Source organism: Apodemus sylvaticus, chromosome 10 (assembly GCF_947179515.1).
Source record: "Apodemus sylvaticus chromosome 10, mApoSyl1.1, whole genome shotgun sequence".
Taxonomy (NCBI): Eukaryota; Metazoa; Chordata; class Mammalia; order Rodentia; family Muridae; genus Apodemus; species Apodemus sylvaticus.
In genome coordinates, this window is record NC_067481.1 from 36442040 (window position 1) to 36460319 (window position 18280).

At 39.3% G+C, this 18280-nt stretch overlaps 1 protein-coding gene across 5 annotated transcripts in view; it reads right to left on the minus strand.

Moving 5' to 3' along the window:
• Window positions 1-18280, minus strand: part of Trim37 (tripartite motif containing 37) — a 121110-nt gene that overhangs the window by 46644 nt on the left and 56186 nt on the right. For all 5 annotated transcript variants that reach the window (XM_052197659.1, XM_052197660.1, XM_052197658.1 and 2 more), the window contains 5 exons: window positions 15777-15891; window positions 13763-13981; window positions 12272-12408; window positions 9817-9902; window positions 3053-3247 (listed from right to left, as the gene is read on the minus strand). In XM_052197659.1, coding sequence (XP_052053619.1) covers window positions 3053-3247; window positions 9817-9902; window positions 12272-12408; window positions 13763-13981; window positions 15777-15891 — 752 coding nt within the window. The remainder of the gene's footprint in view (window positions 1-3052; window positions 3248-9816; window positions 9903-12271; window positions 12409-13762; window positions 13982-15776; window positions 15892-18280) is intronic.

The following is an 18280-nucleotide window of genomic DNA, read 5'->3' on the forward strand; positions in this document are numbered from 1 at the left end:
TTTTTCTATATTTTGGGGGGAGGGGTGGACATCAAGACAGGTGTAGCTCTGGCTGTCCTAGAACTGGCTCTGGAGACCAGCCTGCCCTGCCACTGGGATTAAAGGTGTGCACGGCCACTGTTAAACTTTTTCTATAGTTTTTTAGTCATAATTTTAAGAATGAAAAAGAAAAACCTAGAAGCCAAACACTTCATCAACTCTGCTCTCCATATTTTATGTGCACATACAATCCCAGGTGAGACTCGGCCCAAGTCACCCTCCATCTGCAGCCCTCTCCTCGCCACCCTCATAGTTGAGTCTGGGGTCCCTGTTGCCATGGGGAGAGTAGATAACCAGCAGAAGCCTAGGAGCCTGCAAACAGAATCCCGGGTGCCAGTCTCACTCTCCCAAAGCTTACAGACCTAAAATTACCAGATTCCTGGGTGATATCATAGATCCTTCCTCTTCACTCACTTCCTCCTCATCCTTGGAGTACCACATTTCATCCCCAGAATTCCCTCTCCCACCTCTCCCTTTGCTACGCAGGAATCAGACACAGCCTAGCTGTACACTGATAAAACCTTCCCTCTAAGACCTCTTCCTGGGACTCCACCTCCCTACACACCTCTTGGGCCTAACCTCCCCTCAGAGTGCTCACCATGCTTCTATCTTTCAATGGCATTAATAATGCTTCTGATAAAATTCTTACCTAAAAAGACAATCTGCCACAATGTCACCCTTAACCCCCAAACCTGTGACCTGTCACAGCTCCTAATTATCTATTATTCCAAAGATGTTTTCTTCTCTTCTTCCCTCCTTTTTCTTCTTCTCTCTCCTTCCTTCCTTTTTAAAGATTTATTTTATGTTTGAGTACACTATAGCTGTCTTCAGACACACCAGAAGAGGGCATCAGATCCCATTACAGGTGGTTGTTAACCATCATGTGGTTGCTAGGAATTGAACTCAGGACCTCTGGAAGAGTGACCAGCCAGTGCTCTTAACTGCTGAGCCATCTCTCCAGCCAGGGTATGAAATGCTCCAAACTCCAAACTGGTCTGGGTAGCATGTATCTTGATCTTTGTTCCACTGTTATAAAGACACATCATGACCAAGGTTACTCGTGACATTTAATTGGGATGACTTACAGTTTCAGAGGTTCAGTCCATTATCATCATGGCAGGAAGCATGGAGGCACTCAGACAGAAGTGGTACTAGAGAAGCAGCTGAAACCTACATCCTGATCTGCTAGTGGACAGACAGAATCCAGGCTTGGCTCCTATATACCACTCCTGGGCATATACCCAGAGGATTCCCCACCATGTAATAAGGATACATGCTCTACTATGTTCATAGCAGCCCTATTTATAATTGCCAGATGCTGGAAAGAACCCAGGTATCCCTCAACAGAAGAATGGATGCAAAAAATGTGGTATATCTACACAATGGAGTACTATTCAGCCATTAGAAACAATGAATTCATGAAATTCTTAGGCAAATGGATGGAGCTAGAGAACATCATACTAAGTGAGGTAACCCAGACTCAAAAGGTGACTCATGGTATGCACTCACTAATAAGTGGATATTAACCTAGAAAACTGGAATACCCAAAACATAATCCACACATCAAATGAGGTACAAGAAGAAAGGAGGAGCGGCCCCTGGTTCTGGAAAGACTCAGTGAAGCAGTATTCGGCAAAACCAAAACGGGGAAGTGGGAAGGGGTGGGTGGGAAGACAGGGGGAGAGAAGGGGGCTTACGGGACTTTCGGAGAGTGGGGGGCTAGAAAAGGGGAAATCATTTGAAATGTAAATAAAAAATATATCAAATAAAAAAAACTGGTCTTCGAACTCTAGCTTTTTATGATAAATCACTGTCTGTATAAAACAGCTATAGCTCAGATTCAAAGAGGCTAGACTGGTCTATACAGATCTCAGTCCTACTTCAATAATGCCTTATTCTTTTAAATAAATTTGGCATAAAATACTTTGATGTTTCTTTGTATGTGTGAGACAGGGTCTCACCCTATGTATCTTTTGGTTATTCTAGAACTAAATATGTACACCAGGCTGGTCTTCAACTCACAGAGATTGGCCAGTTTCTGACTCCCAACTGACAGGCAGTGGTGGCACACGCCTTTAATCCCAGCACTCGGTAGGCAGATGCAGGCAGATTTCTGAGTTTGAGGCCAGCCTGGTCTACAAAGTGAGTTCCAGGACAGTGAGGGCTCCACAGAAAAACCCTGTCTTGAAAAACCAATAAATACATACATACATACATACATACATACTTATGCCCCAACCCCGACTCAAAAAACAAAAAAACAAAACAAAACAAAACTTATGCCCCCATGCTCAGCTGTTGTTCTGTTTTTCTTTTTTTAAATAAGTCACACAATATAGTCTAGACTGGACTTGAACCCCCTATGTCACTAAGTTACAATCAAACTCAGAGGAATCCTTATGACTCAGTCTTAACCATGCTGAGTGCCACCATGGCAATGGTATGCATTTTTCATTTAATGAACATTTAAGCAAATTTTTTCTATGTTCAAATTAGATACATTTCCCCTAGAAAAGCAGGTCTGAAAACTGAATCCATTCACAGAGAGGCCAACTATACTCCTCCATACAACTATCAACTAGACACCACATAAAGGGCAATCATTTAGAAATTCTCTTCTTTTGTTCTCTGAAGTGTTAGGATCAAACACAGAGGTGGGTATGCTGGCAGATTACTATACTATACTCTGAGCTACACATCCTAGCCCTGAAACCCTTTAAAAGACACTTAATTTGTTTCTGACATGACACTTTTGAGCAAAGACAGGGAAAAAGGGGGAGGGTCATCGGCACAGTTCACCTAGCATGACAAGATTGTGAATTCAATCCACAGTTCATGGATCCACATACACAGACGGGGAGTGGATAGGTTAAAAAGTCACTCATATGAAATAAATGAAAAATCATTTTACTACAAAAACATACTGTGTTTCAATACTCAGTTGAGATACAGAGATAGAAACCGAACAGTCCTTCCAGAGAACCAAAGAAAAAACAACTACTTATTACTTTACCTGGGGGCTGCAGCAGTGAAGCAGATGGGCGGGGCTGTAAACCCCACAGGTTTTCCATGCTGCTCCGGTCCTTAAGGTCCAATAAATGTATTAAGATTAGAGGATCGATGTCCAATAAGCTACTGGTAGCTGCAGAGCATAAATGTGCTCTTCTTGCCACTCTGCTACTGGCACCCACATAGCTGTGGCCACTACCTGCAAATGAATCCAACAGAAAAACAGAGTGTATGCATTTGCACATATTAAACAAAACAACTGGTTGAATACCTACCTGCAGATCTGTGTCTTAGATCATGTTCATAATGAAAACCACAAAGAAACCATACTGTCAACCAATGAACACTAGAACAGTAACTGAGCATGAGCCTTGCTACTACCCAGAATTCAAGAGCAGTCACAACCTCATTCAAAGCACCACACAAACAATATATGTGTATCAAATACACAACTTGGGGCAGGCCAGGGTCAAGGCAAGAAAAAGTTTTCAATCACATGAGCAGAGTAAGAGTTTCCATGTCTCTATATGCTTAGCATTTAGTACTGCTAGTTTTTAAAATATTAACCAGATTAAGTGTGGTGACACCCTCTATAATCCTAACACTTGAGAGGCTGAGGATTGGAGGTTAATGGATCAGAAATTTAAAGCCATATTTGGCTACATAACAAGTTAAAAACCAACCCAGGCTATATAAAGGAAAAAGAAAAAATAAATATTAACCATTATGACCAATGTGCACTGGTATCTTATTATGGTTTTAATTTGGCATTTCCTACAAAGACAAAACACAAAAGAATAAAGAGTTTCAGAAATGTGTGGGTCCCTCATAAGTGTAGCAACATATAACTTGAATCACAAAAGAAGGAAAAACTACAAAGAATTATCTAAAGAAATAACCGAAGAATTCCAAAATATGTTGAGAATTGCTAATACTTTAAGCAGCCAGGTGCGGCCTGTAAGGCCAGCTTGCAGAGGCTGCAGCACTACAGTACTGTGAGCTGAAGGCCAGTCTAGGCCTCATGAGTTCCAGGTAGGCCAAGGCTACAAAAGTGAGATCCTATAAATACATCAATAAATAAAAAACAATAAGTATTCATTTAAGAAGACAGCCTGGTCTATATATTAAGCTCCAGGCCAATCAAGGCCACATAATGAAATATTGTCTCAAAAGAAAGAACAAATGTTTTGAGTAATTACCTTATTAAGGTCAATTTTATTTAGAAATGTAGTAGTCCTATGAACTTTCTCATTCATTCATTCACTTATTTTAAAGATAGGTAGATAGGGTCTATGTAGCCCTGACTATCTAGGGCATATTTCACAGTGTGTGCACATGTACGCCATAATAAAGTTTCAGATGTTGAACACAACCTCAGGTGCTAGTCCTGGCCTTCAACTGTGTTTGAATCAGGGTCTCTTACTTTTAAATTTTTTTAAATTTATTTATTTTTGCTATGGAATTGGACTGAGCCTGGCATAAAAGTTCAGAAATGTTCCACACAATCCCACTCCACTTTTAATCACCGTTTCATTCATTTTCTCAATTTTTAGAAAATTCGGAATTATTGAAAAGCTTTACAATGCTTCTATATATGTCACACTAATTTCTCTGTTAACATCTTTCATTACTATGATTCATTTACTATAACAAATGAACCAATACTGAAATGCTAAGTTATTAACTAAATTCTTATTATAGATAAGTTTCTCCCACATGCCCACTTTTTCTTTTCTAGAACTTAATTGAGAACATTTATAGTTTACTCAAGAATATTGAATTAAGCTTCTGATTTGTGACTGTTGTCTGTATTTGGATAATTTTGTCACTTAAGGGCTTCTCTGATTTAAATATTACAGAGGTACATAGATATGTTCTTTATACATCAGAATATCTTATCCCAAATGATGCTATCATAGGTGATGCTGGCCAGGTTTTCCCAAGCATAGCCTTTACTTAAGAATGGGGAATTATGGTGACTGAGCAGACAGGTGAAGACAGGTACACAGGGAACACCTGTGTAAGATCGCTGGGGACACGGCCCGCCAGGGTACCACCTGCACCCAAGAGCTGGGTAGTGCCACCACGGCGCCAGCCAGGGGACATCCGCCCTGCAGGGAGTCCCGCTGTTAGAGGTGAGGCCACCATCTTCACTCCTGCGACTGAGTGGGCTGTTACAGCCAGGAAAGCAGAGAACACCTGAGTGTAAGATCACTTGGGACTCCGTCACCAACAATGGAATACAAGAGATAGAAGAGAGGATCTCAGATGCAGAAGACACCATTGAAAGCATTGGCAAAACAATCAAAGAAAATGCAAAATGCAAAAAGCTCCTGACCCAAAACATCCAGGAAATATAGGACAAAATGAGAAGACCAAACCTAAGGATTCTAGGTATAGAAGAGAGTGAAGATTTCCAACTTAAAGGGCCAGTAAATGTCTTCAAGAAAATTATAGAAGAAAACTTCCCTAAGCTAAAGAAAGAGATGCCCATGAACATACAAGAAGCCTACAGAACTCCAAATAGATTTGACCAGAAAAGAGATTCTTCCCATCACATAATAATTAAAATGCCAAATGTACTAAACAAAGCAGTAAGGGAAAAAGGTAAAGTAGCATATAAAGGTAGATCTACCAGAATTACACCAGACTTCTTACCAGAGGCTATGAAAGCCAGAAGAGCCTGGGCAGATGTCATACAGACCCTAAGAGAACACAAATGCCAACCCAGACTGCTATATCCAGCAAATCTCTCAATTACCAAGAAACCAAGGTATTCCATGACAAAAAACAAATTTACACAATGAATTCATGCAATTCTTAGACAAATGGGTGAAGTAGAAAATATCATCCAAAGTGAGGTAACCCAATCACAAAAGAACACACATGGTATGTACTCACTGATAAGTGGCTATTAACCCAGAAGCTCAGAATACCCAAGACACAATTCACGTATCAAATAAAGCCCAAGAAGAAAGAAGAAGAGGGCCCTGGTCCTAGAAAGGCATGATGCAGCAGTGTAGGGAAATACCTACACTGGACAGGGATGACATTAACTCAATACTTGAAGCAACATAGTAAAGCAGCACCCACTTCACATTATTAGTAAATACTTTTTTATAAAAGGCTACTGAGGATTAAACATAGTCTCATATATGCTGAGCAAGCTCTCTCTTAATAAACATTTGAATGAATCAAATACCTAACCATGTTTATCTTATGTATACCAATGTTATATCTAAGAATTTTCCTACCACACATCTTGAGAAATGGATAGACAGAACTAAAACAACCAAGGCCTTACTTCAGTATATCCATTATCATTTTATACTAACACAGACTCTACATGTTTTCTGTACTACTCAAAAATCTTGAAAATGGGCATTAAAATAGTTTTACAATGGATAATATTTATTTTAAAATGCTAAATGTTTTTTTCTGATATGGTATTATATGCTAGAGGGACAAAAAGGAGGAAGAACACAATTTTAATTTCAACCTAGAAAAGAAGGTGGCCAAGACAAGCAATTACATGGTAAATACCCAGTCTAAGAGGTTACTCTGAAAGCAGAAAACAGATTTGTTTTAAGGTCTTCCAAGAAAAAATAAAATATGAGCTAAAATGAAAGAATAGCAGTTGAGTGTGCATACTTCAATGAGGAAGGGGAACATTGGGAAGGGAATGAGGAAAATGAGAACAATAGAGGGTCTAAAAGAAGCTTCTGTCCACTTCTTAGAACTGTAGAGAAGGTAGGGCTGGATACATGGCTCAATGGTTCAGAGCACTTGCTGCTCTTTAAGAGGACATGGCAGCTTACTCTGTTAGCAACTGCAGCAGCTCCAGGGTTCAGATGCACTCTTTTGGCCTCAGAGGGAAAAGAATACTCAACTAGGCAATGGCAGCACACACACCTTTGATCCCAGCACTCAGGAGGCAGAGGCGGGCAGACTTCTATGTTTGACATCAGCCTGGTCTACAAAGCAAGTTCCAGGAAAGCTATGGATAAAGTCCATGTCTCAAAGACAAACAAAAATAATATTTTTACATAATTAAAAAAATTAACAAGAACTAGAACACAAAGAAACATGTGGTCCAGATAAAAGAATTTGGATTTGATTTTATATCTGAAATCTAGTGAAGAACTGTTAAATAGGAAAGCACTATTGTCAGATAGCCATTAAAAGAAAAAGACAAAGCAAACCAAAAAGTTTCATTCTCAATACATGCTGTGTCGAACACATAAGGAACACAGCAGTAAAGCTACGTAACTGTTACAGGAACTCCAATCATAGTGCTGTCAAACAAGATGCCTAACAAAGGAGAGTAGGCACTACTTACAGGGCAGAACCAATTTAACTTGGTAACACAAGTTTCAGGGGAAGAAGTGAAGAACACACACTGCTGGCAATAATCAAATAACAAGTAATTATTCTGTTGGGGAGGTGATTAGTCATACTGAGTCTATATGATCTGAAAGTCATGGTAAAGATAAAGGCTAGAGATGGGACTGAAAAGGAAATATGGACAGACAACATTAAGACAGAAGGTTTAGGTTGGAAGTGTAAATGGTAGAGATGTCTTTATTTACCCAAGTATGAAAAGAACTTGTCAGCATTCATACTAAAGGCAACATGGGTGCTATGGCTTAAATGTCCCTACAAGAATTTGCACTGAAATCTGATTCTAGTCTAACAGTTACTGAAGTGTTAGAAATTTTAAGAAATAACTAGGTCATTAGAGGTTTGATTTCATATAATAATATCTTATTTCCAGACTGAATTAGTTCTCTCAAGAATGGCTGAGTTATGAGACCAAGATGATACAAAGCAAGGTTACTCCTGGTATTATGCCTTCTCTCAGAGCTGGCCACAGCAGTTATATGCACTCCACAAGACCCTCATCTGAAGCTGAGCAGATGTGGACACATTCTTGGACCTCCAAACTATGACCTCCGGTAGGAAGCAAGCATCACAGATGCTCCGGGTAGGACACGAGAGCTGGCTAATGTGTGGCCACAGTCAAACTGCTTGGGATTCATTCTAGCAGGAGTTATTTCCCACCCTATTCACAGCAATGTAGTATTCTCTGCCTCAGGCCTGAAGGACCTGGTATTCTATAAGAAAGCTGGGAGTTTAGGGGACCTATAGGTAGAATGCTCTGTCTCACATATCTGCCATCAAAATTCAGGTCAAAATTTAAATTCCATCCTAAGTTTAATCAGCTGGAAACATATTTTATTGTATTTGCACGTGGGTCCTTTGGCAGAAAATCAAGATTGAATTAGGCCAGAAGGTAGGCTCCTAATTTACTGGAACCCTGGCTTTTATAAGAAGCAGAAAATGAACCCAAGCCAAGATGTTCTCCCCCATTGTCATGACGACCAGAGCTACTCTGAAAATATATTCTTATTGGTGGGTAGTGCCCACCAATAAGATAGGAAGAAACATACCCAATGCCTGGTTTGAATTTCTTATTCTTTATAACTGTGAATCAAATAAAACCTTTACAAATTACCCAGGCTGTTACTAAGTTTCAAAAGAAAACTGAGTGAAGACAACGAATAAATTAAAAGTAATACAAAGTTAGCATTTAAAAAAAAAATGGAAAAAAAAAAAAAGAGGTAAGATCTTATAATGCAGCTCAGATTGGCCTTGATTTCTTAATTCCCCTGCCTCAGTCTTCCAAGAGCTAAGATTAAAGATACCAAAAGCCAGGTTTTAAGTTTTCCAGCCAACTTTCACAAACAGACCTAAAGACCAAAAGAAAATCATCCATTACACAAATAAGGTCTTCTCAGGAATAACTGTGATTTAGTAAGGTGGAGGACTACATTCAAGAACAAGACAATCTCAAGCTCTGGCTTAGTTGTACCAACACCTAAGTACGTGACCAGGTAAGCTAAACCTGAGTTTGTGTAACTCCAAAAATGAGCTTTCTAAAGATCCTTTGTAAGCCCAGATCCAATAAGGCTATAATTTAGATCATTCTATAACCAAAGCGTAATACAAATTAGACTTACATTCCAGAGTCAAGAGTATACTAAACGATCTTAGAATCCATTCAAACCCCAAAACCATTTACTCTTTGCTACACTGTGAAAAAAGGGTAAGCTGCTTAATTTACCTATACATCAGTTTTAATAGCTATACATTTTGTCACCAAAATTCATGTCAAAAGTTAAACTCCATCATGAATTCTTAGGCAGCTGAACACATGGTGTGGTGGTCTATGCCTGTAATTCCACCTCTGGAAAGACCAAGGCAAGAGAATCAGGTTACACAGTGAGATTCTATGTCAAGAAACAGAATAAATAATGAATAGATAGATAGACAGACAGACAGACAAATGGAGGCTTCAAAATTTGTCTCAGAATTTTATAAATAATTATGGTACACAAAAAGTATGTCAAAAGGTGCCAGGTACAGAGAAACATTTTGTAATGTTAGTTATTACTAGTGTTTTAAAAATCATCAGTGCAGAGCCAGGCGGTGGTGGCGCACGCCTGTAATCCAAGCACTCTGGGAGGCAGAGGCAGGCGGATTTCTGAGTTCGAGGCCAGCCTGGTCTACAGAGTGAGCTCCAGGACAGCCAGGGCTATATAGAGAAACCCTGTCTCGAAAAAAAACAAATCTAAAAAAAAAAAAAATCATCAGTGCAGCATTACCAAGAACCTTCCTTTATACCACTGGCTGCCCCCCACTAAAACATGGCAATCAGGAGGTGATCACAGAGAATTCAGAGTGACTCATGGAGGCCGGTCTCTGTACCTGGAGGACCTGCAGCAGTGGCATCTTCCATGAGCTCTCCCTCTTCCAGCTCCATACTGTTATATTCTACATCATTTTCTCCAGACCTGCAAATAGACAAAATCCATCATGTTCATGATAAGCAAGTAAAAGGAACGTGACACAAAGCCTTATAACCTGAGTTCAAGCCTCAGGTGCCATGGGGGGGGGGGGGGGAGGGAAAAAGAGGGAGAGAGAGGGAGAGCTGATTCCCAAGTAATCCTCTGACTTTTACATGCACTATGGTGTGTATGTGCACTCTCAAAGCACACTGTACATGAATTTTAAAAATTTTAAAAAATTGTATTTGTCACACGTCAATCAGTTTTGTGTTTCTAAATAAAACTATGAGAAGACCTTAGAGTCATGAGTATACATTTAATTGTCAAATAAGTTTTAAATAACATCAAAGTAAGCTAATAATATTTAATTTTTACAACACAACACCATAAGGAGAAGTTACACGTTTATAATGACTTGTCTCTGTTGCTAGGCATATAGCTCAGTTACTACAGTACTGATTTTTTTTTTTTTTGATTTGGTTTTTTTGAGACAGGGTTTCTCTGTGTAGCCCTGGCTGTCCTGGAGCTCACTCTGTAGACCAGGCTGGCCTCGAACTCAGAAATCTGCCTGCCTCTGCCTCCCAGAGTGCTGGGATTACAGGCGTGCGCCACCACCGCCCAGCTACAGTACTGATCTACAGCACTGATCTACAGTACTGATCTAGAACTTAAGATGCCTAGGGTTTGAACTCTTATCACCACGTGGACACAGGGGTAACAGCATGGTACCCACCAGAAATCCCAGCAATCCCAGGATGAAGGAGGCAGAGATGGGAAGATCAGAAGTTCTCATTCTCAGTTATATAGCAACTTTGGGAGCAGCTTAGTCTATGGTAAGACCATCTCAAAGACAAAACAAAACAAAACAAAAAACCAAACAACAACAACAAAAAAAAAACAGGAGGGCCCACACTCTAATGACAGAGAAAAAAAACCACAAAGACAAAAACAAAATAATGATAACCCCACCCCCCCAAAAAAACGCCCCACACCTTACATTTTAATATTTAAGGAAAAAACCTCCAAGTCAGGAGTGCTGATACATTCCCATACACCCAATACTTGGGAGGTACACAAATGAGGGCTAGGAATTCAAGGCCATCCTGAGTTACATAACGAGTTCTGTGAGGTTACTTAAAACCCTGACTCAGTGTCTGTGTGTCTCTGTCTCTGTCCCTGTTTCTCTCTCTCACATTCACACACACACACACACACACACACACACAACTAATTACTTCATATGACTAAAACAACTTCAGAAAACAGGGTGCTGGTTCCTTTTTTATTTTTAAAAAATCAACTCTGAACTACTTTAAACTACAAAGTACTATTAGAAACAGCAAGAAAGACAATGCTAGTTCTATATAATTAAAGAAATGTTAAGATCAGCTCAAATTGTGACAGTATAAGGATTTCTGAAGCCTTACTATCAAATAAAACTGAGGAACATTATTTTTAAAAAGTCTCTTGAAATTCTGGAAATAAGGTAGCTCCAATGATTAAGATCATGGCACAAAACAGTGACAGAAAAAGTTACAATAGGCAGCCTAGCCTAATCATCAAGGTCCAGGTTTGGGCCAGTGATGTAACTTAGTGATTGGGTTCAATTCCTACCAACCACTAGGCAGCTCACAATTATCTGTAATTCTACTTCCAGGGGGTCTGACACCCTCACACAGTCAAATGTGCAGGCAAAACATGAAGCACAAAAAGTAAAATAAATTACAAAAAAAATTCATCCCTCAAACCCACAATGGAAGTAAAACACCAACTCTTACAAGTTGAACTCTGACCTCTGTATGCCTATATTACACATACACACATTTTTTTTTTTTTAAATCTGTAAAAACTTACACTTATGCTGGGCAGTGGTGGTACTTAGGAAGCAGAGGCAGGCTCATCTGAGTTTGAGGCCAGCCAGGTCTACAGTGAGTTCCAAGGACAGCAAGGGCTACACAGAAAAACCCTGTCTCCAAACCTCAAAAAATAAAAAATGAATTTAAAAAGGTATTTATCTTAAGTATTTGAGTATTTTACCTGTATTTATGTCTGTGTACCACCTGTGTGCCTAGTGCCCACAGAGGCCAGAAGTATCAGATTACAGATGGTTATAAGCTGCCATATTGGTCCCGGGAATTGAACCCAGGTCCTTTGGAAGAACAGCCAGCCAGTATTGTTAATCATTGAGCCATCTCTCCTTGCTCAATAACAATTTTTTGAATAAATAAGTAAATAAAACAAGAACAAAAACTAGCTTAGCTTAGAAGACCTAGTTTATATCTAGATTATATATAAAAAACAAAAGTCCTGAATATTTGCATACTTAACTACAGTTTCTAATGATCCCTACTTAGAAGTGTTACCATGGGACTCACATGGTCTCCTCATCAATATCGTTTTCTTCTGTGTTGCTTGTTGCTGTAGAGCTGGCAGAAGAGCTGCTGCCGTCAAGGTGATTCACTTCATCTTCACCAACAAGATCCAGATCCAGATCTCCATCTGAGAGCTCATGCTATGACAAGGCAGAAACAAGATTCCCCTTCATTCCACGTTTAGAATTTTTTGAGTCAAGAGTCTTATAATGTAGTCGAGGCTGGTCTTAATTTTCCTACTCAGCCTCCTGAGAACTAGAACGTTAAGCAAGGGCCACCACACTTGGCTAAAACTAAGATTTTTATTCCAAACATTTCTATTCAGTTGGTCATCCCAGTTAAGACACTAAGCAGAGTTCTATTTTCTGATCCTATGTTTACACCACTAAGTACTCTAGAGAAAAGTCACACAACCTCACTGACTGCTACCATTATTGATTTACAGTTACTTATCAATCTGAGCTGGGTCCTCAATGCAACAAGGAATAATTCATATATTCAAAGTCAGCTTCCAATAATGTTCTCCTCACAAGGTAACTTCTTACAGCCAGGTATAGAGGTACACAGCTGTATCTCAGCACTTGGGAATTTGAGAAAGCAGGATGCCAGAAAGGTCATAAGGTCATCCTTTGTCACATAGTGTTTTGTTACCAATGGCCAGCTTGAGCTAAAAAAGAAAACTCAATCTACTACTTAAGTCACACGCCCACACCCCCTACTCCCAGCCCTTTTCACCCTCGTAGCCCTCTATCCACCTGCACAGAACAACTTTCAGCTGCCTTATCTACAAGTTTGACCATTCTTTTTACTCAAAAGGGTAAACATCTGTCACCTGTGGACACTGACACTTTAGTGGGAGCTGGGTGCCTCATATGCTTGCAGAGGCTAGCCTGGTCTCCATATTGAATTCTAGGGCAGGCAAAGCTCCACTGTCTCAAAACACTGACAGATTGATGACAGTAAATGCATTGATTAATTAAGGAAAGAAAATAGGGCTCAGACTAAAGCAGTTGTACTTTGACAGGTTGAGTAAAATGAAACATAAAACCCAAGTCTCCCATCTTAAAAGCAACAGTTACAGAAAATCTACTCTGGACTCCTAATCTTAACTACAAAATCCACTTAGTGAATCCTTATTCCAGCTATTATCTGACTTGTCAAAAACCAACCAACTCATAAGTCCTCTTACAAGAAGAAATAAAATACCTACAGTCAATGATTTAAAAGACAAAAAACAAAAAAAAAAATACCCTATTTTTAAAATCCAAAATTTAAACAGTTTTTAGACTGTGTGTCACAGTTCCAGAGAATGGTCTTCTGTAATTAACTAACTTTTATAACTTTGCAATGCTGTCTAAGTATTATATTTATACAACATTGCACACACCAATAATAAAAACTGTGGACAAGATTTGTAGGACACCGTTTTCCCTACATTTTATGCTGAAACCCACGCTCCTACTGTGCACATTACCAATCTAAATCTATTATTACATGGTAGTCTTCATTCTGAATCTTCTCCTCATCATCTTCATCTTCTTTAGTCTCTCTTACAGAAGCTGAAGTAGGACCGCCTTCCAGAAGCATGTCAGAGCATGACCCAGTTTTCTTAGTTCGTGTCTCAGGAGAATCATCATTTTGGGGACTAAGATGATTATCTGGAGGTGACAGATCTCTGGATTTCTGAGTTCGGGACAGCTCAATAGTCAATCTCTTTTTAAGATAAGAACAGTACAAATCAATACTAAGCATAAGAGGTGTCTCGGTGGCAAAATAAACAATATACAGTTAAAAATTAGATATAAACTGGGCATAACAGTACATGTCGCTAATCCTAGCACCTAGGAGGCAGAAACTGGTGATCTCTAGCTTGGTCTTCATAAAAGAAAGGAAGAAAAGAAGGAAGGAAGGGAGGGAAGGAGGGAGAGTGGATAGCATGAAGTTGGAGTTGAAGAAACAGCTCAAGGTCATGCAGAAGGTGGGCCCTGGAGGGGACAAGCAAGCCTGAGTAGAGCAGGTCCTGCGCACCCTGCATGGCTCAATGGTGCAATACACACAGAGGAAGAGGTGTGGGACCCAAGAACATGCTCACGCACTTGAATCTCCGAAAGGGTCAGCATCTGTCACCTGTGGACACTGACACCTGAGTGGGAGCTGGGTGCCTCATGCTTGCAGAGGCTAGCCTGGTCTGCATATTGAGTTCCAGGACAGCCAGGGCTCCACTAATTTCAAAACACTGGGAGTTAAAAGGTAGATCCAGATATTCCTGAAAATAGTATTTCCAAACCCTATCTTTGGGCTGGAAAGATAACTCACTAGTTAAGAACACTGGCTGCTCTTCCAGAGCTCAATTCCCAGCACCAGCATGGTGGCTCACAACCATCTATAATGGATCTGATGCCCTCTTCTGTCATGCAGGTATGTATGTAAACAGAGCACTCATATTTATAAATAAGAAGTCTTCAGAAAACAAAACAAAGCCATTTCTCTAATTCTTTCATGTTCTCCTGTCTTGTTTTTGAAATATGTTTTTGACAAAGATAAACACCCTTTTGTGTATCGAGTCTAAACAATACATATAGTTCACAAACTGTACAGAGAATGTAGGCAGAGTTTTGATGTTTTGTTTGATGGTGTTATTTGAGGACTTTTAATTGTGAGGTAGACAATTACTGAGCTACATGTCCAGATCCAGTAGTTTTAAATCTATATCCATCTATATTTCTGAGCATCATCTACTACAACTTTCATAATCCAAACTTCCCACTCCATCCAAAGTCCACAAGGAGGGGCTGCAGGATGGCTCAATGTGGAGAGCACTCACCACCAGGCCTGACAACTGAACTCAGTTCTTGAACACTAGTGGAAAGGAGAATAATCCAACAAGTTGTCCTCTGACATCCATATGCACACAGTGGCATAAGCACCCACACACACATACACGCACACATACATACACATATACACACCAAAAAAACCATAAAACCATCTCAAATTCCACAAGAAACAAAGAATTCCTTACATAATTTCATTATTTCAAAAATCAAAATTAATATTCTACTTATTATAGTATTGAATCAACAACATCAAGAATTCAAACAAAGAATGACAACTTTCAATTATTCTACTTTTAATCTTTAAACTCAAAGACAGCATGTACAAGACAATCACCTTAGATATTGAGGGAAACAATGTTTACCTCAAACAAGAGTGGTGCTGCACAATACAACTTTGCGTAATAGTAATATTATATATCTACAGCAACTAGCATAAGCCCCTGAAATGAAGTTTTTACAACTAAGGAATAGTATTGTTGATTTTAATAAAATCAAGCCAACGTAGCTAAATGTGACTACAAAATTTATTGCAGAATCAAAGACTCAAAGGGTAGAGAAAAGGACAAACTTTTACCACAATATTAAAATGGATAGCCAAAATCAAATTCAAAAAGCAGCAAGCCAAAAGAATAATAGGCTGTACTATGCAAGAACCGATGTAATTGCCTTACCTCTTTAAGATTGTTTATTTGTTGAATATAACCAGTCTGTGCAGCTTCCAACTGAGTAATGTACCAGTGCTGATCCCGGCATTTTTGAAAAAATGTTGGTGAGCGCACCTGAAACCTTAGAGAACAATTCCACGTGAAGACTAATACAAAATACAGTGGTATGCGTGCGCGCACACACAAACCAAACAAACATAAAACCAGCTCAAATTCCATATGAAGTAAAGAATTCCTTCCATAATTTCATCATTTCAAAATCAAAATTTATTAACGCTCCCCACCATATGGACTTTGGATGCAGTGGGAGGTTTGGATTATGAATGCTGTAGTAAATGACACTCAGAAATATAGATTTAAAACTACTGGAGTTGGACATGTAGCTCAGTAATTGAGTGCTGCCTCACAAAAGTCCTGGGTCTCTGTGCATTATATAAATTCTACAGTTTCCATTCGATTAAGAACCACTTCAGGCAAGGCTACACAGAGAAACTATCTCAAAAAAATACAAACAAACAAACAGGAACCACATCAAATGAATTCTGAGTTTCTGTTAGCCATCATTCACATATCTACTCATAACTGAGAATGGCATATGGTTCTAAATATCAGCTGTTTAAACTAAAACTATACTTATGCATATGGGTGTTTTGCCTGCATCTATGTCTGTGTACCACATATATGCCTGGCTTGCAGAGGTCAGAAGAGGGTGTTAGGTCACCTAGGACTGAAGCTACACATGACTGTAAGTGGCTGTGTGGTGCTGGGAATGAAGCTGGGTCCTCTGGAAGAGCAGTCAGTCCTCTAAACCGCTGAGCCAGCTCTTGAGCTCCACCACTCTACTTTTCTAAAGATCACATTGTATATCAAGATTAAGCTGTCAAGTTAACCCAAGACCATAGATATTATAATACTATAGTTAAAATATGATGATCCTAAGCTGGAAAAGAAAAAGGATCATAACTACATAGAAATAATTAGGAAAAACCACTTTCCTATCCCTTTACCTAGTCAGGCTCCAGAAAAACATAGTTTAAGGGCTGGGTTTTCTCTCCCCCTATCCTAGCTCTTAATCTCACTTCCTTTTTAAATTTTAAAAATTCACTTTTTTGAAGGCAGCATCTCATTCAGTTTAGACTGGTCTAAAACACAGTGATCCTCCTAGACTCTCAAGTGCTAGGATTCAGTTATGAGCCACTACTCAAGGTTCCCCAGATTTCCTACCCTTGGGAAAAAATCATATACTGGGTCAAATAACCAAAACTGCTTCACTAGGCTCAAAAGAGTTGTATGCTTCCAATAAACTGTATCTTTGCCCTCTCTAGACAGCCTATAATCAAAACTGCATATCAACAAAATAGCAAATAAAAAGTATATTAAACCTATTAACTAGATAAATGTCTTTAATGTACCTAGCTGTTCATATTTAAAAAAAAAAAAAAAACCTTCTTAATAAGCCATGTGGTTATGGCAAATGCCTTTAAGCCCAGCACTCAGCAGGCAGAGGCAGGCGGATCTTTGTGAGTTTGAGGTCAGCCTGGTCTACAGACAAAACAAAAACTTAACATTTATTAAAAACAAATTTTTCTTACTTAAGAATCAATCATGATTCCAATTAGTGAAACACAAATGTAAGTGGATGCATAGCAACATTTTGGGGGAAATAACCACAAGCCAAGAAGTCATTTTTCTCTCATATCTTCCAGACCTTCCACTCAGCCACCCTTGTGTTAGCTACTGCCATACTTGAGAACTTGAATGTACTCCCAAAGGCCTAAGTGTAGAAGGGTGTTCCCTTTAGTGCATCATTAGAAGATATTCGTGTCACTGGGGCATGCCTCTGAAGAGGACACTAGACACCATACTCTTCCAAACCTAGGCCATGAGGTTTGCCTCATGAAATACTTCTGTCATATGTGGTGCTTTATCACAGCCACATACTCAAAGCAATAGTGCTAATCTATCATGTACTGAAAGCTCAAAAACTGTGAACCAGATTTATAAATTGGTTATCTCAGGTAGTTGTTACAGAAACAGGAAACTAACAAGCAAAAACAACTTGAAGGGAAATGGGACAGGTTATAGGCCATTATTGTTGGAAGTCAAGGCAGAAATATGAAGCAAATAATCCCATGTACATTCAGAAGCAGACAGAATGGCTGCCTGCATGCCAGTGCTCAGTTCATTTTCTCCTTATACAGCCCAGGACTCAAACCCAGAGAACTGGGTTACTCAGAATTGGCAGGTCTTCCCATTTCAATGACATAGTCCAGATAATGCCCCACAGGCTAATCTGATCTGCACTAGCTCAAACTGAGACTCCTTTCCCAAGTGATTCTACATTCAGTTGACAATTAAAACAAAACATCAAATAGAAACAATTCCGTTTTCAGTTTAAGACTTTACATCTATTATAAGAGAATACTATCTAATAGTTAACTGCAGTAGCATCTAATTTGAGCCAATAATGCTCATGGATGAAAAGGCAGAACTGAACACAATCACTATTT